The following is a 26,697-nucleotide window of genomic DNA, read 5'->3' as shown; positions in this document are numbered from 1 at the left end:
GGTTAATTCTGAGATTGAATATCTACAGTATAATTTATAAGTTTGTAAATGATACGAGACTCAGAATTAAATAAGCATTGGAATGAGCAGGATGCAAACAAACTGTAGAAATGGGATGACATTAAAAAAACAAATTGGGCAGAGCAGTGCAAAATGATCCATTTTGATAGGACGATGAGGAGAAATGGGAACTTGATGTCTTTAAAGGAAGTGCAGTGAAAGAGAGACTTGAGCTCTGATATACATAATTCTTTTTAAAATGGAAGGACATAAGCAGAAGGCTATTTAAAAAAGAAAAAAGAGATTTGAATCTAATAGGAATGGAATAAAGCGCAAACACGAATTTATACTATAACAAAACTAAAATTCTGTGGTTGCTGGAAATTTGAATTTAAAAACAAATTGAAGTACTCAGAACTGGCAGAATGTCAGAGAAAAACAGTTAATGTTTCTGCTCTGTGACATTCTAAGAGAACTAGGAAAAGTCAGGAATGTGATAGTTTTGAGAAAGTGAAAGGGCAATGGATGAGAAATAGAACGAAATAGAAAGTCTCTTGATGTGGTGTCACTTACATTGGAGTGGAATAAAAAAGATTAACTTACAAAAGGATTTGTGGTGTAAGGTCAAAGGGAATTACAAAAAAGATGTTGGTGATAGTACATTGTATAAATGCATGTACCTGAGGAGACGTAAATGGCAGGATAGTTGCCATCTGAATGCAAAGAAACAAACTTGGAAAGGATTGAAAAAAGTAAAAAACCCATAAAAATATCAAACAAAATTGAAACTAGGAGGTGTGTAAAGCATCGATTTGAAAGATGCTTTGTGAGCTTCTGTTGAGCTCTGTTGGAACACTGTAGCAACTAATGACAGAAATGTCAAAATGGGAGCAATGTGGAGAATTAAAATGATAAGCAATTGAAGTCTCAGGAACATACATGGGGACTGAATGGAAGTGTTTTGCAAAGTAGTCATGCAATCTATGTTTGGTATCTCCAATGTAAGGGACACCACATCGTAAGCAATGAATACAATATAGTATTTTAAAGAAGTTCAAATAAATCAGTTTCACTTGTAATAAGTATTTCTAATCTTGTTAAGAAGAGAGGAGATCAAAAAGCAGGTGATATCCTGTAATTGCATGGAGAAGTGCTCTATGAAAGGGAGGGGCTGTCGTGGATAACTGAGGAGTTGGTCAGAGCGTTGCAGAGATAATCATGAAAGTGGAGGGCAAAGAAAGATGTGTTTGATGTGGCATCATGCTGGACGTGAATGAAATCACGGAGGATTATCTATTGAATACATAAACTGATGAGATGGAAGACAAGACCAAATTAAATCCTACTATGATTTTGGGATTGAGGGGAGATGATGAGAATAGAAATGCCTGAATAGAACACATACCAATGAAGAGCCCTGTCGAACACCATGAAGAAAAAGAAAGTCATTTCAGAAGCATGAGTAATCAAGGCATCGTCTGATGAGATAGAGAAGAGATGGAGTATTTTTCAGAATGAAATAGAGTCCTTGCCAGACGTGAGATGTCAGGAACTATATCCAAGGTAACTGTGGGAATAATTGTATTGATAACAAATATTAGTTAATAACACACGCCTAGTGTAGAGTCAGAAAATTCTAAGGAGGGAATTAAATATTTGGACATGGAGCACGTGAAGGTGAAAGAAAGATGAAAATTGGAAGCAAAGCCACTGGAATTTTTCAATTCAGGGCAAGGGCAGGAAACAGCACTAAAACTGTCATCAATGTATCTGCAAAAAAGGTGAGGAAACAATGAATACAGTTCAAGAGGTCCAATGTGAAAATGAACTCTCAGAATTGAAGTTATGCTCAACCTTCATAAGACTATAGTCCAGCTGAGGCCAAATCAGTGTTCAGATTGAAGCTCCAGGTGGATATAAGGTGTTGGATGACTGCAGGAGAGATTTACTACAATGAAACAAGGGACAAGAATTGCAGTTAGGAAAGACTGGAAAAAGCAGATTTGTTTTCCTTATAGCAGGGAAGGGGAAGATGAATTTTGATAGAGCTTTTCAAAATCATAAATGGTTTAATTGAATAAATAAGAATAAACTGTTTCCTGCAGCAAAGGTCTAACCAGAGCACACAGATTTATGCTGATCAGCAAAAGAACAAGAGGTGACATGAGGAACGATTGCTTTCAACAGCAGGTGTTTGTGACCTGGAAGTTACTGCCTAAGGGATAACGTAAGCAGATTCAAGAATAACATTCAAAAGAGCATTGGGTAAATACTTGAACAAAATGTAGGTAGTAATGGAGGAAATGCAGTGGAGCAGGACTAATTTGAGCTAAAAAATTGATGTGGATACAATGGGCCTCCCTCGGTGATTCATCATTCTGTAATTACTTTAGAATGTTGCAAAAATACTGCTGACCCTAAGAAATTATAAACACTGGATCTGTTGTGAAACAAAGGAAACCAAAAAAATAGATTGAATTCTTCCATCAGAATGTTTCCACTAATTTCCCAGACCAATGCTTCATATTTAACAAATAAAACTTGAAGATTGAATAATAAATGTGTCATGTTGATTTCAGTAGTTGGTTATAGTCATGTATTATGCTGTAGGCTGAATGGAAATGTCATTTTCAGTGCAGGTTTTGGTACATTTGTTATGTCTCATGCTCTCAGATGGTCTGGAATGCAGAGTAATGCCAACAGCATAAGTCCAATCCCCACACTGGTTGAGGTTACAGTGAAGGAATGTCCTTAACCTTTCCCTTGCTGCAGTGTGGTGACCCTCAAGTTAAACTGCCACCAGTAATCTATGGTCCTCTACAACTATAGTGACTTTGTCATTAGCTTTATGCATGGAGGCATTTTCTTTCATAAATATTGAGGAAGTATCATTACTATCAGGTTTTTGAGTGGGCATTTTAATGCTTAGTGCAAGATGTATCCGATTATAGTGCTTTGGTATGATGTAAAGTTGTAACAACTTGCCCAAAGTTTTTACTGTTTCTATTTGACACTTTCCGTACTACAATTGAATTCTGTCTTCAATTTCAGTTCTCATTATTCCATTTCACGTCTTCTGAAGATGTTTTCTGTCTAACTTCCAGTTCTTCACATGGCAGTTGACCAAGTGATCACTGCTGGTTTTGGTGATGGGGCTTTATCTTCACACATCCAGAGTTGGGCAGAAATTAGGAGTAAGGGCCCTGACTATTTCACCATTTACCCATTTCTAATTAATGAATGTTACAAATGATACAGCTCGTAACATTGCCCAGATAAAGATGTGTTATTCAGACCAGAAATTCAAGTTGGACAATACCCCTGAATTGGAAATCTTACTTCTTAAAACTGAACATTTGGAAAAGTGTCTATAAACCACATTTAATATTTTTCTCAAATATTTTCGAGTGTGGCCATGGTTGAAAGTGGATCCATGGATCAAAGACAATTAAATAAAACGAAGGAAAGAAGAGAAATACAACTTAGATAAATTTTGCACCTGTCACATCCTTATAGTCAATGAATTGCTTTTTGAAATGTATTTCTAATGTCTATGTATGTAGACAGTTACTGCAGCATGCTTGCACATAGCAAGACCTGTCAAACAATAATGACAAAAACACCTCACTTAATCTGTTTTTAGCATGTTCATTGAGAGATAAACATGAGTTCGGAACTCTCAAGTTGCTAGTATAGGGTTCAAACCCATAACCCTCTAACTCAGCCTAAAGAAATAGGATGCACATATCTTGTTTATTTATCTCAGTGCAGGTGATTGGCTGAGGCTTGGGACATATATCTGAGATGTGGACAAGGTAACAGCTTGTATGGAAATAAAGATTGATAGAGTGACAGCGGCCCCTTCTCATGTGATCAAATTAAATTTCATGAATTATTTGAAATTTAGTTATTTTCAAATATTGTAAAGCAGAGGTTGAGTAATTAATCTGCCACCCATAGCAGATGGTAAAGAGTTTCATCATTATCTATCACTTCCAAATTGCTTAAAGTCCAAAAATACAAATAAAATGTTACTGAAGTTTTGCACAGGCAGTCATTAGCAGATTTTTTTTTTAAACTTTCTGGAAGCTCGATTTAGTCTGACAGCTGTAACTACTGCAGGTGAAATTAAGGGCCAAGTTGTCAATTTGTTCCTTTGTAGTATATTTAATGTATTCCCGTTGCAAACAACAAACTTTGAGGCTCTGAATGAAATTTACGAACGGTACTTTTTTTTTTGTCTCTCAGACCGAGCTGCTAAATGTTTGGAGATTTGTCAAGCTTGGGAAGCTTTGAGTATATGTTTAAATTTAGTCTCTTTCTTGTTAAAAAGTCAAGAAAGTGCATCAACTATCAGAACAAATTCTGGACATTCTTTCAGCTTTTCTCTGTTAAAGGGTGTTGCATTTCTTCTGGAGTCTGACTTGTCATATATCTCTCTAGTTGATCAATAACCAATAGTATTTTTTGGCTTGAAGTAGCACTCAACAAAAACTTCAATTGTAAGTGGGAAACTAAGAGCTATCATTGAACAATTAATTGCACCATAGCTATAAGTGATTAACAGCTTAATTGTTGGTTATTAAATATTTATAAAGAAGCTTCCATGATCAATTTTCAGCAAACTGTTGACCTATGAACAATTAGCAAATGTTACAGTTGTTTGTATTTAATGAATATTGTTAACTGATTATTGCAGTGTTACAGCAGCTTTTATTAAACATTAGTTAATTATTTATAACAGCAATATGAAGATTTTATTAAACAACTGTTAATTATTGTGGTGGTATTGCTGAGCATCTTTGTTAAATGGTAAAGCAGATATGCTGTGGAAAGCATTGAAATATATTTTTTATTTCTGTACATGAAACTGAACTACTAATTTGGGAATGATGAAGTCGGTAGTAAATTGTGTGAATTAAAAATTTTATTTCCATCCATAATATATGGTTATAGAATATAGTTTACATTAAAATAAGTAATTATTTTAATTTCACACTCTTAATTGGTTTTTAATATTGCTATATGAGCAGTTTCTTCAGTTACATCCAAGCTTTGCACGTACTCTCCCCAAAAAAGTGAGTGCTACCAGAAAATTACTTATTAGTTCAAATTAATTATTCATTTTAGGAACTTGGTCATTCAAGATTTAATTACTTCACAAAAAAAGTTAAATCAACTACATATTTATATCTCTGTGATTGGATCAAAAGACTCAAAAAAGAATTTCCCAAAGTCCTGGACTGAATCAATGACGTAAGCATTGTGTAATGTTGAAATGTGGTACAAAAAAACTAAAGGAATCCTGGGGGCGAGTGATTTTGTTTTCCTTTTATGCTATTTTCAAACACTTACGCTGACTTTGTGAATCTTCCACTAATTTCCTCCATGATCCGTTAATGTAGCTTTCCATTTCCACATCCTCAGTTATTTTGTACTCTTTCATGGGATGTGAGTGTCACTGGCATTTTCTCGTTCCTGATTATCTTTCAAATATCCTAAATTTACTCCAATCCTGACTGGGGTATAAACTTTCACCTTAAACTTTATATTGAAGAGGAATGAAAATCACATTTGCACTAATATGTAACTTAATTTTGTCTTTTGTTTAAATCCTTCCTCAGATCTAACACTTATTTTCGATGTCTTTAATGTGTATTTATTACATTGTATTTATTTCCGTTAAAAATAGGAAGCTTCCAGGAATGGATTTTCTTGAACATTCTATGTGCATTAATTATAGCTTTATGGTTTCAAATGCAACCTCTTATAGATAATTAACAATAAATTCTGATGTTTTTTTCACTTATTTTGAAGTGATTCATTCCTCACTGATATTTTCAACTTATTTGATTTCAGTTTTTATTTTTCATTTTAGGCTAATGAGATGATCTGAAAGTTTTGTTGCAATCTATCATAAAAAGCAGACTGCAATTGCAGTACCACTGCTGGAAATGGCCATAGAGCAGTCAGAGTATTTCAGATACCTCCTTAGCAAGATTGAGTATACTTGATAGCTTTGAATTTGGAATTCTGAGCGTGTTATCCATGCTCTTAATTTGTCTAAGGTATTTCTTTCCAGTTGATCACAATTTATTTTACTATATTATACACATAAATGATGGTGGAGAGCTACTTTTAAAACATACTTCACAGCACCACCTGCTATGCAGACCTGCAATTCCATTGTTATAGATAGTTGTTTACATTGAAAATTTCCATTATTAAAAAATAGCAGTTTGAATATTAATTATTTACATAAAGCTGTAACCAAAAATTCAGAATACAAAGGACCTTATGGCTCTGTACTTGTGACCCTACCAGAACCTTTTCTAGAACTTATCACAGCCCTAGCCAAGATCAAAGATAATGGGAATCGATGAGATTCAGAAAAGAATTTCCTTCTTATCTCAGACTTAAATGGAAGAACCCTAATTTGAAAGACCAAAGAATTGTTGATTCTGAGATTAAATCAGAAGTCTCTGGAAAAACACAGCAGGTCGGGCAGCATCTGTGGACAGAAAGTAGAGTTAATGTTTCACTTTTCAGTTCTGGACCTGAAATGTTAATTCTGCTTTCTGTCCACAGATACTGCCAGACCTGCTGACTCTTTCCAGAATTTCTGTTTTTGACCATTATTTTAAAATTGTCATTTAGTTTTAGACTTTCCTAAGACTGGAAAAATCGACTCAGCATTCACCCTGTCAATCCTCCTCAGAATCATCTGTATGTACTTCTAAACTTCAGTGATTATAGACCCAACCTGCTCAACTTTTCCTCACATGACAACACAAGCATCAGCCTCTTGGATATTCTCTGAAATGTTTCAATCTAAGTATGTCCTTTATTAAGAAACCAAAACTGTACCTAGTATACCATGTATAGTCGTATCAATCTCCATATACAATATGTGTATTGCACATAATCTTGTCCTGTGGCAAGACTTCCATACTTTTATATGCTACCAACCTTACAATGAAGGCCAACATTCCATATGCCTTCATAGTTGCTTGTTGTACCTGCATACTTACTGTTTATGATTTGCTTACAAAGACACACAGAATCCATCAGCAATGTAACATTTTTTTAATCAATCTCCACTCAAATAATATTTTGCCTTTCAGTTCTTCCTGCTATGGTGGACATTATACACCATTACCAAATGTCTGTCTATTGTCAACCTATATATATCCTTTATGTCTTCTTTGTATATCCTCTTTGTTGAGATTTCTTTCATGCAGAAGGTTTTGGGAGTCAGGAGTACCCTGTCTGAGAGGGTGGTATCGGCAGAAATGCTTGTAATATTTTTTGAAGAAGTGCTGTAATCGCGCTATAGAACAAGATCTGGAAAGTGGAATTAGGCTGAATTTTATTTTAACAGCAGAATTTTTTGGGAAGATATCCTTCTTCTGTGCCCTAAGTTGTTGTTGTTTCTAGACAGGTTAATCAGGTAAACCTACACATAGTCAAATGTGAATGTGACAAAAGAGTGGGTGAGCATGTAAGTAGCTGCAACATAGAAATAGGTCATTTTACCCACCCAGTCAAGGTAGTATTTATGATTCTTTCAAGCCTCTTTCCATCTTCCTTTATCTAAACCTGTGCATTATAATCCACTATACCCCTCTCTTTCGTATGTTTCCAAAAAATGAATTATAACCATCCTCCTCAACTAATACCCGATTGCCTTGCGTTCTATATTATCACAACTCTCGGGTGCAAAGAACAATTCACAATTTCCAACTGATTTCATGGTGACTATCTTATATTGATGACCCTTAGTTTTGCTGTTCCTTAGAGATATGAAAGAGGTGGGCGAAGGTACATTGAGGGAAATAAGCAGTTTTTGTGATCAAGGAGCTAAGGTTTTGGCCACTCAACTTGATGAATAGATCACAATGGGTACTTGATCAATCATTTTAGTCTGAGATTGTTTGGATTGAAGCCAAGGATGTAGTGTTTGTGACAGGAGTGTGTCTTTCCATTGTTTAGCTGAAGAAAATTACAGCAAGTACAAAACTGGGATGTCAGACAAACAATCTGACAGCACAGAGATATGTTCAAAGCCCATGAATTGGAGCTGTATTTTGGAGAGCTGAAGCAGGGCTCTGTTTGGAAAGGAAAGTACATTACAAAATTGACAGTAAGTAATACCAGGTAGATGATTTGTTTCTCTTTCCTTTAGATTACACAGATGGGGAAGTGCTTGTTTAAGAATCCTAACTATGTAATTATCTTTGCTATTTTTTACCACTAATTATGCATTACGTACATTTCCTAATGTCAGATGCCATTTTATATTCTCTTGTTTAGTTTTTAATAGTCTCTTCGCTCTTATTAAATAGCATCTCTTGCTTTGCAACAGCACGCTGACCCACAGAAACATGGGGTGATTGTGATTCCCCCAAGGCAGGGGATAGTATATAAAATTCCAAATTGGAGTCCCGTGATCAGAAATAGTGCAATCAACATTGAAAAACCCTATGTTCAGCATTGTTCACAATTTTTCAGATGACGCTGAAGAGACCATCTCCAAATGCAGCAAGACCTGAACAATATCCAACCTTGGACTGACAAGTGGCAACTGACATTGTTGTCACTCAATTGCGAGGTATTGACCATCAGCAAAAGGAGATAATCTAACCATCATCCCTTGAAATTCAATGACATTACTATCACTGAATTCCTCCCACCCCACTATTGTCATCCAGGGATTACCATTGACCAGAATCTGAACTGGACTTGTGTTATAAATGTTGCAGGTATAACAGCAAGTAAGAGATTAGAGATCTTGCAGTGAGTAACTCACCTCCTGACTCCAAAAGCCTGTCCATTATCTACAAGACACAAATCAGTATGTGATGGAAGACTCCCCACTTGCATGATTGAGTGCAGCTCCATCAACATTGAAAAAGCTTGACACCATTCAGGATAAAACTGCCTGCTTGATTGGTACCACATTCTCAACATTTATTCCCTCCAACATCAATGCACAACAGAAACAGTGTATATAAGATGAACTGCAGAAATTCAGTAACACTTCTTAGATAAAACTTTCCAAACCTGCGACCACTACTAACTAGGACAAGGGTTGCATCTACATGGGAACACCACCATTTGCAAGTTCCCCTTCAAGCCACTCCCCATTCTCATTAGGAAATAGATTGCTATTCCTTCAGTTACCCATATCCAGAACCTATTTATTCATAATAAATAGTCATTCTTGTTAAGCACTGAAATTTTGCCACGCTTCCTGTTAATCTGGGTCAAAAAATACAGATAAAATGGCAGATTTTGCAAACTTTGATACATCTTAAACTTTTGCAATGACTCTGCAAATAGCAGAGCTTGAGGCAGTATGCTACTCCAATGAGGTCTGACATAATGCAACCTTCCTACCAGTTGAAGGATTGGGGTTCTATATACAACCCCCACTGTTGTTTTCTGTCCAGTGAGGTGTGATATAATGCAATCTTCCTACCAATTGAAGGATAGCTGTGTAAGTGAATTCCAAATAGATAGCTAGATCTTGACAATTTCTCCACTTGCTTTGGCATCTTATTTAAATGGAGTTTTAAGAACCCAACTATGAGCATTAGATTTGAGCTACTGTGCACAACAGTACTAGATAACTGAATTAATATCAATTGAAATTAAGCAATTAATTCATACCACTTCAGTAATTCTTTCATTTTAACTCTGCTGATCCTTTCTTGCACGATTGAATACTGGGACACCTTCAAGCCATTAGCTGTCAATGTCATAAGTACTTAATTGTTAAAACAAAAGTTTTCAGTAAATACTTGAACTAGGGGATAGAAAGCTTATATTAAAATTGATTCTCATTATTTCCAAAACACTTGTTTTTTTTTCTTGCTAGTTTTCTCTAATGAAAGAGTACATTAACACAATGGTAAGGAAGTGTATTAGCTCTGATGAAGTGGAATCTGGATGGGGAGAATTTACATCACCAAGGGACAGAAAGTAATAGTGGAGATTGTATAAAGAACCCCAAACTGTAGAGGTAACATTGAGGAATATATTAAATAGGAAATTAGAAATCAAGCAAGAATGGTACACCTGTAGTAATGTGTGACTTTTACCTCCATATCGATTGAGCAAATTAAATCAATTACAATATATTAAGGAGGCATTTCTGGAATGAGTTCAAAATGATTTTCTACATCAGTCTGTTGAACTAACGAAAGAGCAGGCTTTTCTAGATTAGGTATTGTGAGATGAGAAAGGCATTTGACAATCTAACTGTGCAAGACCCCTTGATGAAGAATGACCATAATATGAAAGAATTCTTCATTAAATTCTCAACTTGATTCTAATACTAGGGTCCTGATTCTAAATAAAGGAAACTATGATGGTATGAGGTGCAAACTAGCTGTGGGAATACTAGTGGATAGGGAATGACAAATATTTAAAGAACACATGGAGGAACTGCAACAATTGTTAATTCCTGTCTGGTACAAAAATAAAACTGGAATAGTGGCTGAAGCAACAAGGGAAATTAGGGATAATATTAGATCCAAATTAGCCAAAAATGGTGGCAGATCTAAAGATTGAGAAGAGTTTAAATTTCAGCAAAGGAGAACAAAGGGTTTGATTAAGAGGGAGAAAATTGAGTACAAGAGTCAGCTTTGGGGAACATATAAAATGGTTGTAAATGTTTCTGTAATTATGTGATGAATAAAAGTACAGTGAAGACAAATATAGATCCCTTACAGTCAGAAACTAGGTGAGTTATAATGGTCTATCATCACAAAGGAGATCACAAATAATGTATCAAAATGTTGAACAGAATTTAGTGAGAGGGAGGAATTGAAGGAAATAATTGTTGGTAGGGAAATAGTGTTAGGAAGTTTAGTGGATTAAAAACCAATAAATGCCCAGGGCCCGATAATCTATATTCCAGAGTACTTAAGGAAGTAGCCCTAGAAACAGTGGATGGTGACTGTCTTTCAAGATTGTATGGACTGTGAAATAGATCCTATGAATTGGAGGGTGACTAATGTAACCCTACTATTTAAAAGTGGAGTAGAGAGAAAAGATGACATTATAAACTAATTAATCTGACTTTGATGGTAGGGAAATTGTGAGAATCCATTGTAAAAGATATCATAGTACACCATTGAAAAACAGTGACAGGAGTGGACAGAGTCAGCATGAATTTACAAAAGGGACAAATCTACAAGAATTCTTCAAGTTAGAAGGAAACAAAGAGTGGCAGCCAGTGACTAGTGGGGTACCTCAGGGATCAGTGCTAGAATTCCAGTTACTCAATAATGATCAGATCGAAGTACTCTACCTGTACATCTAGGAAAAACAGAGATCTCAGAAAAGTTGGCAAAATAACAATGGTAATTAAGTAACAATTGTTCCAAGAGAAACAAATTACCTTCATTGCCGAGATAAAGATGTAGAATCAGTTTGGGTGAAGATGAGAAATAGAAATGATAGAAAATCACTTATTAGAGTGGTTTATAAGCTGCTAACAGTAACCTTATTGTAAAATGGTCTATACAGCATCAAATAATGTGAGAAATGTGCAGTTTTAAATCATGGATTAATTTAATACCCTTATAAATTAGATGCATCTGATTGGCAAAGATGGCATCGATAATGAGTTTATACAGTTTAGATGGCATGTTTTCTTGGAGCAGCACATTCTAAATCCAACCAGATGGCAAGCCATACTAGAATCTGGTAATGTACAATGGGAAAGGATTTATGAATTAACTCATAGTGAAGATACCCTTAGGTGGCAGTGAGCACAATATGACTGTTTTGACATTCTAATTGAAGGAGGGAAGGATAAATCCAATGGTATTTTAAGCTTAAATAAAGATGATTATGGGGCATAAAAGCAGAGCTGGGTGGAGTAAACTCAGAAATTGGGTTTAGAAAGAGGTCCGTAGAAATGCATTTTGAAGTATTTAAGTAGACCTTTCAGAATACCTAGAAAAAATATGTTCCAGTGAGAGAAAAAAGAAGGGAATGATCTGTTGTTCTTTGCTAACTAAGGATGTTAGCAATAATATTGAATTAAAGGAAAAAGTTTGTATTCGCAAAATTAAGTGGAAAATCAGAAGATTGGGTACAATATAAACAACAACAAAGAATAATAGAAAGATTTATATAGGTTGTCAGGCTTATTCACTCATGGACACTGACACTTGTGGCTTCTGTTGTTTGGCATGCAAGCCATACTATGTTATAGCTTCACCAGGTTGCGATCTCATTTTTAGGTCTGCCTGGTGCAGCTCTCAGCATACTTTCTTGCACTCTTCATTAAACCAGCATTTATCCGTTGGCTTGATGGCAATGATCAACTGGGGGAAATGCCAGGCCATGAGGTTTCATGTTGTCGACTACAATTGCTGATGGACCATAGAGTCTCATTGTTACATTGTCTTGAGTTTCTGGATCTGCTCAATAACTATCCAATTTAGCATGTTGGTCGTGCTACACAACATAGATGGGGAATCTTCAGTGAACTTTGTCTCCAGTGGTGCTGTGCATGGTCACTGTATTGATTCTGTCATGGATAGATGTATCTGCAGTAGGCAGATTGGTGAGGATGAGGCTAAGTATGTTTTCCCTCTTGTTAATTTCCTCACCACCTGCTGCAGACTGAGCACACTTGCGTTGCTTGTCTGCAGTTTTTTTAATGCTGTCTGGTAGTCACCCATTCCATGTCTGCCTTTATGCTTCTAATCTACAGTGTGACCATCTCCTTATACATGCTAACCACGAAGTCCTCTGCTCATGGATGCACAACAGTGACTCGAGCTGCTCATGTCCCAAAACTCCGAGCTTACACTTGTGCAGCCAGTGCATACCTTCTATGGATATGTCTGAGCCACATGTTATGTCCATTGCTGCACATATTACTGCAGAATGTACTTTCTACTTGGCTCTTCAAATAATTATCAAGACTGCTTGTTACCCTTTGCGTAAGTATGAACTTACATGAAAACCTAAGTAGCTATTTCACAGCAACATAAAATAGGGACTTAAGCATAAACTAAGTACCCATCTTTCACTTTAAATGTTGGAAATACTGACCAATCCTATTTATCAGCTGCTTTCCTTGCACACATGACATCATGCCTCCACTGGTCTCAATGCACATAGACATTTTGGTCAGTGCCTTATTTCCGCTCCCCCCATGCCTCGCTCTGGATTTCTTTTAGCAAATCTTAATTAAGGTACCTCTTTCCATCATTGCCCTGAATTCTTATTTTGGCCCAATACTCAGCTCATTCAGCATTTCCTCAAAAGACAGTGAGCCTGTATCCATTGGAGTTTAGAAGAATGAGAAGTGATCTTTTTGAAACATGAGGAATTGACAGTGAATATTAAAATATTTATTTGTGGGATAGACTGGATCTAGGGGACAGTTTAAAAATAATGGGTCACACATTTAAGACAAAGATGGGAAAAATATTCTCTCTGAGACAATCATGAATCTTTCACATTCACTTCATCAAAGTTGCTAACTTTGATGCAAGTAGTTCATCAAAATCACTTAAACAATATTGCCAATAATAATGTTTTATATATATATGACCATTGCTGATTGATCTGATCGCTGGACAGGCCTTACAATATAATGATGCCTAACTTTAGACAGGTTTAATCATAAATTACTCAGTGGAATCAAACTGGAAGGGTGTTTATTGTATACGTGTGTTTTAATCTCTGAAAAGAAACCTTGATTTCTGTGTCTAAAATATAACAAGCAGGTTGAGAAATGCTATTATGCTAAATGCAGAAATTGATTGAATTGAATAAGCACTCTTTTTTTGTACCAGTCTACATTGCACTGTTGAAAACAAATTTTCAGTTTACGTTGTTGGTTGGTAGAACAGCAAGTTATAATTTTGTTTGGTATGTAAATAATCCTCAATTTAAATTTACATGAAACTAAATTAACAGATTTTTTTCAAAACCTGTTTTAGTTTGTAAGCTAATCAATATTATCCTGGTACTAAATGTGAACAGGAAATTTCCTTCAGCGTGATATGTGCTGATCACTGTCTAAACGAAGTATAAATCAGAAAGCATTGATATGCCTGTGCCATCTCTCTCTAAACTGTCTGGTTTAGTGACACCTTCGTTTCCTTGTTTTAAGTATGTTTTGACCAGGTACGGATGATAAACCAGCTTGCTTCCTTTAAATCCCTTCAGTCAGCTGTAATAATGATTTCTAGTCTTATTATCGGACGCCTGTAACAACTTCTATTAATACATAACAGCAGTCAAACCTAACAAGTGAATTATAAGCTTTTTATGACTAAAAGAGGAATTTTATTACTCAGCAACCCCGAGGGAAATAATAAAACATGTAATCCCATGCAGACACAAATCCACATAGAGACTTTAAACAAGGGAGAGTCAAACAGAAAGATAAAGAATACATAATTTTAAAAGTTCTGTGTCCTTGTGTTGTTTTAGTTGAACCTGGGACTGCAGCTGTTTCATTAATATCTTGTATCTAAATTAGCAGTGAAGTTTGTGCAAACCTAGAGGTTTTAATGAACAGAAAATACTGTAAGACGTAAGAGCAGAGGCAGCCCATTCAGCCCAAAGAGTCTGCTCCACCATTCAATGTGGAGCAGACTCTTTGGCTATGGCTGATCTGATAATCCTCAACTCAACTTTCCTGCCTTTTCCCTAAAACTGTTGATTCCCTTACTGATTAAAAATCTGTCTATATCGGCCTTTAATATACTTGATGACCAGCTTCTTTGGTCCTCTGTGGTAAAGAATTCCACAAATTCAGTATGCACATGTTGTGTGGCACTGTCACTATGCCAAATCAGATAGAGTTTGAACAGATCTAGCAACCCAAGACTAAGCATCCATAAGGCAGTGTAAGCCATCAGCAATAGAAGAATTATACTCCAACAAAATCTGCAACTTCATGACCCAGCATATCCCCCATTCCACCATTGTCACCAAGAGAAGACATCAACCCTGCTTTAATAAAGAAGATTGGAGAAAATGTTAGGAGCAGCAGCAAGAATACCTAAACATGAAATGTCAAACTGCTGAAGCTGCAAAACTGGACTACATGCTCATTAACACAAACAGCTAGTAATAGAGTAAGTGATTCTACATTAAACAGATCAGCAGTTCTGCCACAGACAGTTGTGAATGATGGTAAACAATCAAATAACTCTTTAGAGGTCGGAGCGCCACAAATTTCCTCATCCTGAGTGGTGATGGTTCCCAGCACATCATTGCAAAAGCTGAGGCTGAACTATTTGCATCAGTCTTCTGCCAGATGTGCAGAGTAGATGATATACCTCAGCCTCCTCCATAGATCCCCAGCATCACAGGTGTCAGTTTTCAGCCAATTCAGTTGACTGCAAGTGATATCAAGATATGGTGAAGTCACTGGACACTGTAAAGTCCATTGGCCCTGACAACATTCTGGCTATAGTACTGAAGATGTGAGCTCCTGAACTTACCTTACCCTAGCAAAGCTGTTCCAGCACAGCTACAACACTGGCTTCTATCAAACAATGTCAAGTATTGCCCAGTTTTGTCCTGTACAAGGTAGCAGGACAAATCCCACTCAGCGAATTTCTACCCTGTTAATCTACCCTCAATCATCATAAAAGTGATGGAAGGTGTCATCAATAATGATATCAGGCAGCAAGTGCTCAACAATAACCTGCTCACTGACTTTCGGATTCCAGCAGGGCCCCTCAACGGTTGACCTCATTACAGCCTTTTACAACCATGGACAAAAGAGCTAAATTTGGCAACGAGGCAAGAGTGGCTGCTGTTGATATGAAGGGTGTGTTTGACCAAGTGTGATATCAAGGAGTTGTAGAAAATGGGAACTTAAGTGTAAGCTCTGCTCTGGTTGGATCATACATAGCACAAAAGAAGATGATTGTTGGACTTCATTACTTGAAGAAATGAACTCACCACCACTTTCCTGAGGGCAACTGGAGATGGGTAATAAATGCTGATACAGCCAGCAATGCCCATAGTTCATTAATTGGTTTTTGAGTACAAATTGTTTCCAAATACATGTTTTGATGTGTGAAAACAGTATACAAATAGAAATAAAAAAATTGTGTGCAGACCAGTTTTAAAAAAAATTTTCATTTTATTTCAAAGCACAGCTTTTCATTACGGTTCAAGGTTCAGACAAAGGTAGTTAAATCAGCTAAAATCTCTTTCCTAATGTGATCTACTTACAGATAATAACCCTATTTGTCATGTCCTTGATGGTCTAACTTTGGCAATTGCTTAGAAACTATCATTTGGGAAGCGTAAGACTTTCTCGTTACCAGGATACCATGCCGTCTATTATCGTTTTATCAGTTACCAGTTTGCTAAAATATAAAGTGTAACCACGATTTCAATAGAAAAAAATGATTGTTTAGATCAAGTAGATTCATTTGACAATGGAAAGCGATCAAAAGACTGACTGAGTCCCTGAAAATTAATTCAGTTTCATATTATTGCCAACATTAATGTTACTAGGAAAAATTATTTTTCAAAACATTACTTCAGAACTTGTAGTTTGAAAACAAGCACTTAAGTAAATTAATTAGAGTATGTCAAACTTTGCCATTCCCTGTGTCATACTTTGTCGATATTATGTAGTATTAACAGCACAAAAAATGTACTTAATCAAACTGGTCTATAACTGTATTTGCTCCTGCTGAGTCTCCTTCCCACCTACTTTATCAAATGTTATCACTCATTTACAAAGTTTTGTCTTAAATGATTTACACTATTCCCTTCAACAATTTCTTTTTGAAGTGAATCCCACTTTGTAATCATGCCAGTAGATTAGATTACTTAGTGTGGAAACAGGCCCTTCGGCCCAACAAGTTCACACCGACCCACTGAAGAGCAACCCACCCAGACCCGTATATTTACCCCTTCACCTAACACTATGGGCAATTTAGCATGGCCAATTCACCTAACCTGCACATCTTTGGACTGTGGGAGGAAACCAGAGCACCCGGAGGAAATCCCCACAGACACGGGGAGAATGTGCAAACTCCACACAGACAGTTGCCCGAGGCGGGAATTGAACCCAGGTCTCTGGCGCTGTGAAGCAGCAGTGCTAACCACAGTAGATGCATAAATTTTTTTTATTTCCCTGAATTCCTTTTTCATGACCTTGTTATTAGTTTTGTACTCCCCACAAATGGAAATATGTCTATCTTTTCAATCCCTTCATGATCAGATGACCTTCTTAGATCATCCCTCAATCCCTTATTCTGTAATAAAATAACGTTAAAAATCACACAACACCAGGTTATTGTTCAACAGTAAAATAAACCTGTTGGACTATAACCTGGTGTTGTTTGATTTTTAACTTTTTCCACCCCAGTCCAACGCCGGCACCTCCACACAATAATAAAACAGCATATCTTTCAACTCAGCATGAATAGCATCTTAGGACGTCAGCTGGTTTTCAATAAGATCTGAAATAAATAAAGGGTGCCTAAGTAGTCAGAGATCTCTTTCTTGAATCTAAAGATGAAGCCAGATTTTAGTAATTTGAAACTTGCCAAAACAAATCTATGCCTATATACCTTCTGATGGCACTGGATGTCATGTAGGTGTTGCAATCTATAATGCTGCAAATCTGTAGTCAATGCCAATGCTGAAGAATTAAAATAGATGTGATACAGAGCAATGGTCCACGGTTAGTTACTGGGAGTGAAGCATTTATATATTGAAAGTTCATTTTGCTCATCCATTGTAGGCTATATGCTCTAAGAATTTTAGTTGAACAAAATTACTGTCATAAGATACGATGAAAAATATTTTGTAGGTTTCTTCTGAAATGTAACTAATGAGAAGGCTTAGAGTAGGAAATCCTACTTATTCCTCTGTCTCTGTTCTTGCTCATTAAATGACCTTATAGAGTATAAAAGCTGTCAACCTTCAATAACCATGCAGTCGTCATCTCTTCTGCTTCAATTTTGGCTTCAGTTTTCAACTGAAACTGTTGGTAAAATATCCATTTCTTCTTTGAACTTAAAAAAGATTATTTTATTTTATTTACGATAGTGCACAACTGATATTCCTGAATGTGGTTGCTGACCCACTCCAAGTTATTCTTTTTAAGGGTGGGTTCACAGAAATGGTTTAAATTGTTTGTTTTCCTTTTCTGTCAATAGTGTTAAGTATTAGTAAATTGGTTATCTTAGCTGAAAGTACAGGCACGCAGAACACGGACAAGGAAAAAGATCACCTCTACAAACTGATGTTCTTAAAAATGTGCATGTGGCATGCAGTGATCTTAAGATCTTAATAACCTTGGCATTGACATCCTGATAATTATATTGTTTGTTTGATGGTTATACATTTAAACCTCTGTCCTTTTTGTGGGAAAGACAATACTCACTTGACGATAATGGAAATTGTCAGGTTTTTAGTATTCAAGATTTGCCTCTGTTCCTGCTGCTCTCTTGATTTGATTCCATTTTCAAACTAGTTAACTGTTTTTAAACCACGATGATGAATTAATCTTTACAGCTTCAGAATTGGAGGATTGCATCTATTGTACAGTACTGGGTAACTATTGGCATCATGCTACCGATTCAGTTTACATTGACATAAGCTAGCCTCATAACTTTGCACTGTGGTCAAGTACGGATAAACAAAGATGGACTTGAGTGAGCAGTTGTCAGTTTGTTCTGAAATTTTAAATTTATTTTTAATTAAAAATGTAATATTTGGTGTAAGTTCATAGCAGACTACAGGTTTAATTTTCAATGTCAATAATTGATCATTTCATCACTAACCCTTCAAAATGCACAATATATAATGTCCATCACTTTGTCAAGACAGTTAGAAACTTCATGCTAATGGAAGAGTTACAAAGTTTTCTTTTAATTGAGTAGAAGTTCATATAGGAGTAATGAGTATTTGACTATATAACATTGCCAAAAATTTCTAGATGCAAGCTGCCCAAAGCTTACTTGTTATTTAGTTATTTAACCAGCTTACTTGTAAGTATGTTTTGCCTCACAGATGCATTCGATCTATTTGACAGACATTATATGTAGTGCATTTTGAAGGGTTAGTGGTGAACTTATAATTATTAACACTGAAAATTAAACCTGTAGTTTGCTATGAATTTTCACCAAATATTACATTTTAATTAAAATATAAATTTAAAAATTCAGAACAGACTGACAACTGCTCACTGTCAAGTCCATCTTTGCATTGCGATGAAGCACAAATAAACAATGTTTTTATGTTTGTGCTCAACTGCATATTGATTTTCTTGATGGTTACAGTTGTGGGGCAGAAAGAAGCAGAAACATTTTTGGAAAGGTTATTTTTGTTAAAATTACAAATTTTCATCAAGAGCTCAGGTGACTAGGACTTTGATCAGGTGTGCTTGCATTGGCAGTTCATTAACAATATGTTAATTAATCTATGATTTAGCACAGAAATGCTGTGGTGGTTTCATCTCTTAAGTTGCTTCATTAAATCATTAATTTTCTAGGAGGTAAGTGAGCCTGACATAATTAAGGCATCCTTGTCTCTGCAGAATATTCCTTTCATATTGTGTCAGGTCACAGAGGTAGTGACTAGAAGAGAGTGACTGCAGTCTCCAAGGGCACATTTTATTTATACAACTGTACTGTGAACTTAATTTATTAGTTCAATTTTGCTTTTCACTTAAGCAGTTTAGAATGAAATTAAGGTTTTGTATAAGCTTCAGACGACTGCTTTTAATAGAACCTGTGCAACAGTTTGTGTTTAACATATCTACTGGAGGGCAAAAGACATGTTTTTCATGCTTTACTCAAAACCTAAGATATTCGTCTTTCTTCAAATATTCAACAATGAATCTAACTATTATGGAAAACCATATATATTTTTCAAGTTTCTCTCTTGCACTGTTCTGTTTGAATAGGTTCACGTCAACTCAGCACAACGTATTCTGTTTTCATATTTCATATGTTCATAGTCCAAGCAAAATATTATTGCACAAGTTACACACTCACTAAACCTCAGCTGTGTTGGTATTTAGCTTCGTGTTTCTCAGCTAGGGAAAAGCAAATTCATTTATATTAATTTAGATTAAGCAAAAATTGCATTTTACTTGTGTTATTTGGAGAGCAGTATCAGATTTTTTTTTTCTTTTTTTAATCATGGAAACACAACTTTGATATGTATTTCAAGACTGCTGTTCAAAATAAAATGTTTAAAATTATCAATTACGTGCTGAAGTTTTTTAAAATTTGATTCGCATTTCACACCTTTTTTTCACAGTAATATGAACTTTGGTTATGTCAAGCTGCTTAGATCCATACAAAGAGTCATCCGTGAGGAAGGATTTGATGGAGTCTGTCCCCAGGTATGGTGCACAAGCCCTTAGTGTCTTATGTAATCAAGTAACTAATGTTGTTTTCATAGGGCTCTCCAGGGTGCAGCCGGAAGGGCTTGGAATAATCAACAATGAACAAGCTGTTTCTAAGCACGGATGAAGTAAACAAGCATTGCACAGACAGTGTATGGGTTATATGTTAATATGCATTTGCCTCACGTTTTGAGCTTTCCTCAACTCTATTGGGTACAAGCATTGATGTGCATAAGCAGTGTGCTCTGGCATCATTAGTCACTGAGCACCTAAAAAGGAGCTGTCCAGTCGAGAAAGTGGCTTAGCCCAAATCCACATTAAGCCACATTAAACTTTTTATGTTGATGTTGCAATGAAAATATCTCTGTTGTAAAACTTATAGCCTTGAGGATACTGTGACAAGAAACCAAGGAAAGATCAACTAATTAGAGTTTTAAGGAGCTTGTGCAGTCAACTTTGCATTGGTGTTAACAAAGTTAACTAAGGCTGGGTGTCAAAGTGAAAAAATCCTTTATAGCAACTTCTGGTATTCATATTACTTGTATGTTAATTTAGCTTGTTATTGCTCAGCCACAGTCTCTACTGAGATTTTGACACAGATCTGGACCGGCTGTCTTTCCCTGTGGAGGCAAAACCCCTTTGGAGAAGTAAATTGGTCCCTGACAGGCACCTCTCCCCTTCCCAGTGGTAACCATGGCAATAGACATGTCATGACAGTTCCCACAGTATAGTGTGCCTAGCTGCTTCTGCCGCAAGATGACAGGTCTTCTAAAGCAGGAAATCTCATAGAAAGCAACAGCATTTTTGGTGAAGTGACACACACACACCCTTAGAACCTTTCAACTAAGTCACTTCTAACTGAACAGACTTTTGCAATAAGGTTTATTTTTACTTGATATTTTTGTTGCAACTCTTTGCACAGTGTCTTCTATTGACCTTAGCCTTACTGTGCTATTCCAGAATGCATTATGTTTCTTTGTCACATCTAGTTGCTTATGATCAAAGAGTAAAAATTTACACATTGCTTTTTCTGTGTCTAAGCAACAAGTTTCTCCATGAAAGTGAAAGTGTGGAATTAACTACCCATTTTGCTAGCATGAATAAACTGTGATACCACAGGCAGCTTTTGTTAACAGAATCTTGGCCCAAATCAGCTGGAAGCCGAGCATACGCTGATCCTTTCTTGGCACTTTGCTAGCAGCTATGTAGCCTTTGCAAAAGTGTAGTACTTATTAAGGTCCTACTGGTATCTTTCCCTGTTGATATGCCATGGAAACAAGCTGTTTTATGAGCCATTGGGCAGCTGGAAAGCAAGTCCAGACAGAAATTCAGAGCCTTGTCACCTGTCCAATATCTGTTATAGCTCTATAAAATAAAATGAGAGAACTGTTGATGCTGGAAATCAGAAGAAAAAACAGAAATTGCTGGAAAAGCTCACAAGTCTGGCAGTATTTGTGGAGAGAAATTAGGGTCAATGTTTCAGGTCCAGTAACCCTTTCTCAGTACTGATGCCAAGTGGTAAGATGCTCTGAACAGTCCTGCAGAAGGGTCACTGGACCTGAAAGTTTAATTCTGATTTCTGTTCACAGATGCTGCAAGACCTGGTGAGCTTTTCCAGCAATTTCTATTTTTGTTTCTGTAATATCTCTCATAAGTTAGAATTTGAAGTGTGGATAGAATGTTATTTATAAGAAAGCCTTGTTACTTTGTCACATGCATTTACACTTCGTTTCTGCAGATTAAACAAAGGAATATCCTGCGGATAGGAATCCATTCGCTTGGCTCACTGCTGTGGGGAGAGGACATTGATCTTCATGAAAACCCCAAACATGCCTGCGGTCTGACCAAATTTCTGTATGCACTCCGTGGACTTCTCAGAACATCTCTGTCTGCCTGCGTTATTACTGTGCCAGCATACCTCATTCAGGTTAGACTTCATTGTGTGCAAAACATATTCTACTTCTTTTTAAGTATAGTTTGAAGTGGAGTAATCACAATTCCATAGGTTGCTAGTTTACCTTTATTGATGAGCTCTGGTGAAGTTCCCAATGGTCTGGTTCTCCAAACTCCTTTAGAATAAAATACATTGAATAGGATTTTCTGGGGAATGTCAATCCCATTCAGATTGTCACTCCGCCCCTTTTTTAAATGAAAGGAAAGTGCTCCGTGTTTCTGACAAGAGATTTCTATCAAGGTTCCTTCAGAAATGTGGAACCGTAGTTCAATTTTGACGGGTCTTTCATCATGCAGAATTGTCAGAGGAAGGCAAACCAAACCCCTTTCTCACACGAGTTAGCTGCTGTATCCTGAAATTTAAGGGTCCAGATTCACAGGCAGCCACTTTGGTAGCTGCTGTCAAAACAGGTACATGATGTAAATGTGAATTTATGGTGCTAGGAGGGTCGGGAGAAAGGTGACAGGTAAGTAGTTTGCCAGCTGGCTAGGGGATAAGGTGACAAATGGTTGGATGCCAAATGAGTAGAATATAGGTTGCCATGGGGTAGTCTGCCAGATCGATAATGGGGAGGGTGTTAGGTGGATGGGGTGCCAGAGTGCAAGATGTCAAAGATCCAAGTATGTAAGCAGTGTTTATGGTAGATTGGACTGGTTGAGAGAAATCTCATCAGGTCACTGTTGGTTTGGGGATAATATGTAGAGAAAGAGGTCGATGTCCCATGATCTGAGGTGCAGGGTCAAGTTCTGTAGGGTGAAGGGGGAGGAGGTGTTTGTGTCTGCAAGAGGAGAAGAGAAGCTGCAGGCCCAGACCAAAAAGATGGAGAAATGGAAGTCGGGTGAAAGCAGCGTAGGGATAGTTGGGTCCAGAGTAGTGGAAGGGAGTGTTGTAACTGAAGTAGAGGTTAGGGGATCAGATCCAGATTGGATGAAAGAAGGATGCAGGTCCAGAGCAGAGGAAAATGGGAGTTGGGGGAGGGGGGGGGGGGGGTTCAGGTCCACAGCAGGAGAAGTGTGATCTGATCTGGAGAAGGTGAAGGGGTGTCTGGTCTGGAATAGGTTTGGGGTTTTGGGTCCCAGAGGTGTCAGGTCATAGTCAGGTGTGTGGGGTAAGTATGGGGGTCAATTGAATAAATATTTCCTACTTTCATTGGAACCCTCCAAATTTCCTGATTTAATTGAGACTTTTTGAGGGTTTTCGACAACAGGATTTTCCCAACAGAATCTTGAATTACCTGAGCAATTCTTTCAGCGTTTGCTGTGATGGTGATTTGACAGGGTTCCCATGCGTATCTCCCATTCACACTGAAATAACAATTACCTGGCTCTTGGAAACCCAAGTCATTATATCCAGTGCACCAGTATTCCCATTGTAATACCACTTCAAACTCAGGTAGTCTAAGCAAACTATTCCAGCCTTTTGTACCTGAAATAAAAATGGAAAAGTCTGGAAATACTTGATAGACCCAGAGCATCAGTGGAGAAAAAACACAGCTAATGTTTTAGTTAATTAACCTTTCATCAGTGCTTCTGGTTGTTCCAGAGTGTTGACATGTTGTTTTTCTGAAAGCAATTTTCCTCTGATGTTAGGAGTTCATGAAGGTAGAAACGTTGCCTGAGTGCAAAGTGGAGATGGTCTTCTTCAGCAAAGTGAAATGTAAACTGAACTGTTAGAGTACTTTTACTTTGTATCATGGAACTAAAATTCTACATTCCATATGCAATCAGGAGTCAGATAACTTGCCTACCTTAGTGCTCATATTCTGGCCTCAGATTTAAAAGTTTCTAAAGTTAATGTGTAATACACCCTTTAAAATGGGAGTAAAATTTAAGCCTTCAGTGCCCAATTGTACTTGATAATGGCTCCAGGTTGGAATAACCTCTTTTTAATTAATCTTGTCAACATATTACTAAAGAAATGAATGCTTATTGGTAATATGTTTGATGAGTATAATGACTTATTGTACCAAATAATTGTTGAGTACATTTGTTACTTAAAGTTCAGTGTATTTCAGCAGTAGATATCTTTAACTGCATTTAAGGTAAATGGATGGTTCAGAAAGTAGAACACCACCTGATCATACTAGGGGAGAATACAAATAATTCACTTTAAAGCGTTTGAGAAAACAGAATAACATTTTATAGGTTTACTTCACAATCGAGATAGTAACAAGTAATAAAAGCATTTTTAAAAATATATATATCTCTTTTGTTTTAATTCACATTACACGGATGGTATTGATAATTTTTTATTTATTGCCCATCTATAGTTCCCTCAAAGTAGTAAGTGCTGCCTTAACCAGCTTTAGCATCTTTTCAGGCATTCGTACTATTACTTCTGGAGTCTCCTAACTTTTTCTGTTTCTCATCTTCATGCTGCTCCTCAGGAACATAATTGAAAAGAAAGTCACTGTTATCACTTGATGACCCAGCCTCTGATAAGCAGTATTAGATGAGCTGATAATTTCTCAAGTCAACTGCTGCTACTCATCGCAAGTTTCAGGCCACCGAGTTCATCTCTCTCAGCACTGTCTGTGGCTGAACCAGACAGTTCATAATCTTTACTCAGCTTCCAGCACTATATCCTACTCATCATTTAGACCACCTGCTTCCATCTTCATAACATCACCTGTTTAATCCCTTTAGTGCATTTGTTGGTTAAATCTTGACCCTTGTCTTTGTCATCTAAAACTGTAATTGCTCCAATGCTCTCATGGCTGGCCTCTCATTTTGTACATTTGCAAACTTGAGCTCATTCAAAACACCACCTGTATCCTGACTTACTGTTATAAAGGTGAAGTCAAGCCCCCCATAACTAAAACAGAAATACCCTGAAAGGCTCGCTTGGCCCTATAATCTGTTAAAAAGAAGTGTGAAAAGTGGTATAACCTGCTTCTCACCCTCAAGCTGTTATAAATGAATGGTTAAATGAAATGAACTCCTTTTCATTCACTCTATAATCACCAAGTAATCATTTATTTATCTAACATTAACAGTGAACAAACTGAACTGTTAACAAACCAAACAATTCCCCCTTAACTACTAACTATTCCCAAACAAAACAAATTTCTAATGGCATGCTGTTCCAATAAATACAAGTCCCACTTATATAAACCAAAATAATAAAAAAATTAGAACTTAGTCCCTTGAAATTACAGCCATTGTACATCTTGCCTTCTCCACTGATCTTCTTTCAGGAACGCCTTTCTCTATCAAATTCTTATGTCAGGAATATTAGCTAAGAATGGCTTAGGTAACCTTTAGTTAAATTATGGTTTCTCTGAGAGCTTAGAGAATTCTGTGAGAGCCAGTGACTTTCTCTTTAGAGGTGATGGTTGTTAACCAGATGGCAGTTGCTGTCCCTGATTTTCCAAATGCTACATCTTTTATACCCTTGATGACCTATCCATACATTTCAGATTGGCTTAGGTTGTCAAAACCATCAGATTTAAATTTAATAGGTTTTTGGTAGCTAAGGGCCTGCTTTAAATTGATTTGGCTAAATTCAAACTTATTTTGATAGCAAAACAAAACTCTTGCCTGGATTGCTAACCACACAGCCCTTTCGATACAAGTGTTTCAATTCGGGTGCTCTGTGCACCCGCAAATCCACAGACATCCTTTTTGAATCACTAAGCATAGAAAAAACATTACTTTTTAATGCTTTCCCCATTTTTCAATTTTACACCCACCAACTTCACAACACTGACACCAAGTCCCTTTCACCATTTCTCCCTGTGCTGAACTGAGTTGCAAAGGATGATAGTCTGCCAGTACTTTGATTTTAAAAAGTCTCATGGTTATTTTCAAATCTCTCCATGGCCTCCTTTCTCCCAAACTCCACAATCACCTCCAGCCCTACAACAATCTGAGAAATCTGTCTTCGTCCAATTCTGGCCTTTTGAGCATCCCAGATTACGTTGCTCCACCATTGTTCCTTCAGCTAACTGAGTTCTAAGATCTGGAAGTCTCTCCATAAGTTTCTGTACTATTTGACCTCTTATCCATTAAGGTAATCCATAAATTCATCTACTTGACCAAGTTTTTGATGATCTGTCCAAATATCTCTGTACGTAGTGCTTTGGTAAACTTTGATAAACACACCTTGAGACAATTTATTATGTTAAAAGTGCACTTTAAATGCAAGTTATTGATGTTTGTGCTGAAGGTGACCATTCAATTATAGTAAGTAAGGAATTCCAAGGATTGGATTCCAGAATAGATTAAAACTATCAAAGTCAAGTTGTGTGTGTTTTGGAGGTGGTAGTGTCTCAACCATTGTTGTTCTTGTCATTCTTGGTATTGATCAAGGGGCTAGCATTGGGAAATGTATTCCAAGGATCAAGAAGCAGCATTGGGTATTCCTCTCA

General features: G+C 36.7%; 1 protein-coding gene across 1 annotated transcript in view; it reads left to right on the top strand.

Annotated features, from left to right (window-relative positions):
* The window catches only part of elp4 (elongator acetyltransferase complex subunit 4), a 277,183-nt gene that overhangs the window by 112,073 nt on the left and 138,413 nt on the right, over positions 1-26,697 (top strand). The window contains exons 6-7 of the mRNA XM_043705557.2: positions 20,287-20,371; positions 22,113-22,301. Of these exons, the coding sequence (XP_043561492.1) occupies positions 20,287-20,371; positions 22,113-22,301 (274 nt within the window). The remainder of the gene's footprint in view (positions 1-20,286; positions 20,372-22,112; positions 22,302-26,697) is intronic.

The sequence above is a fragment of the Chiloscyllium plagiosum genome, unplaced genomic scaffold, assembly GCF_037043375.1.
Source record: "Chiloscyllium plagiosum isolate Xiang-an unplaced genomic scaffold, Cpla_swu_hap1 HiC_scaffold_18, whole genome shotgun sequence".
In the NCBI taxonomy this organism is placed as follows: domain Eukaryota; kingdom Metazoa; phylum Chordata; class Chondrichthyes; order Orectolobiformes; family Hemiscylliidae; genus Chiloscyllium; species Chiloscyllium plagiosum.
This window is presented reverse-complemented; position numbering and strand designations above follow the sequence as displayed.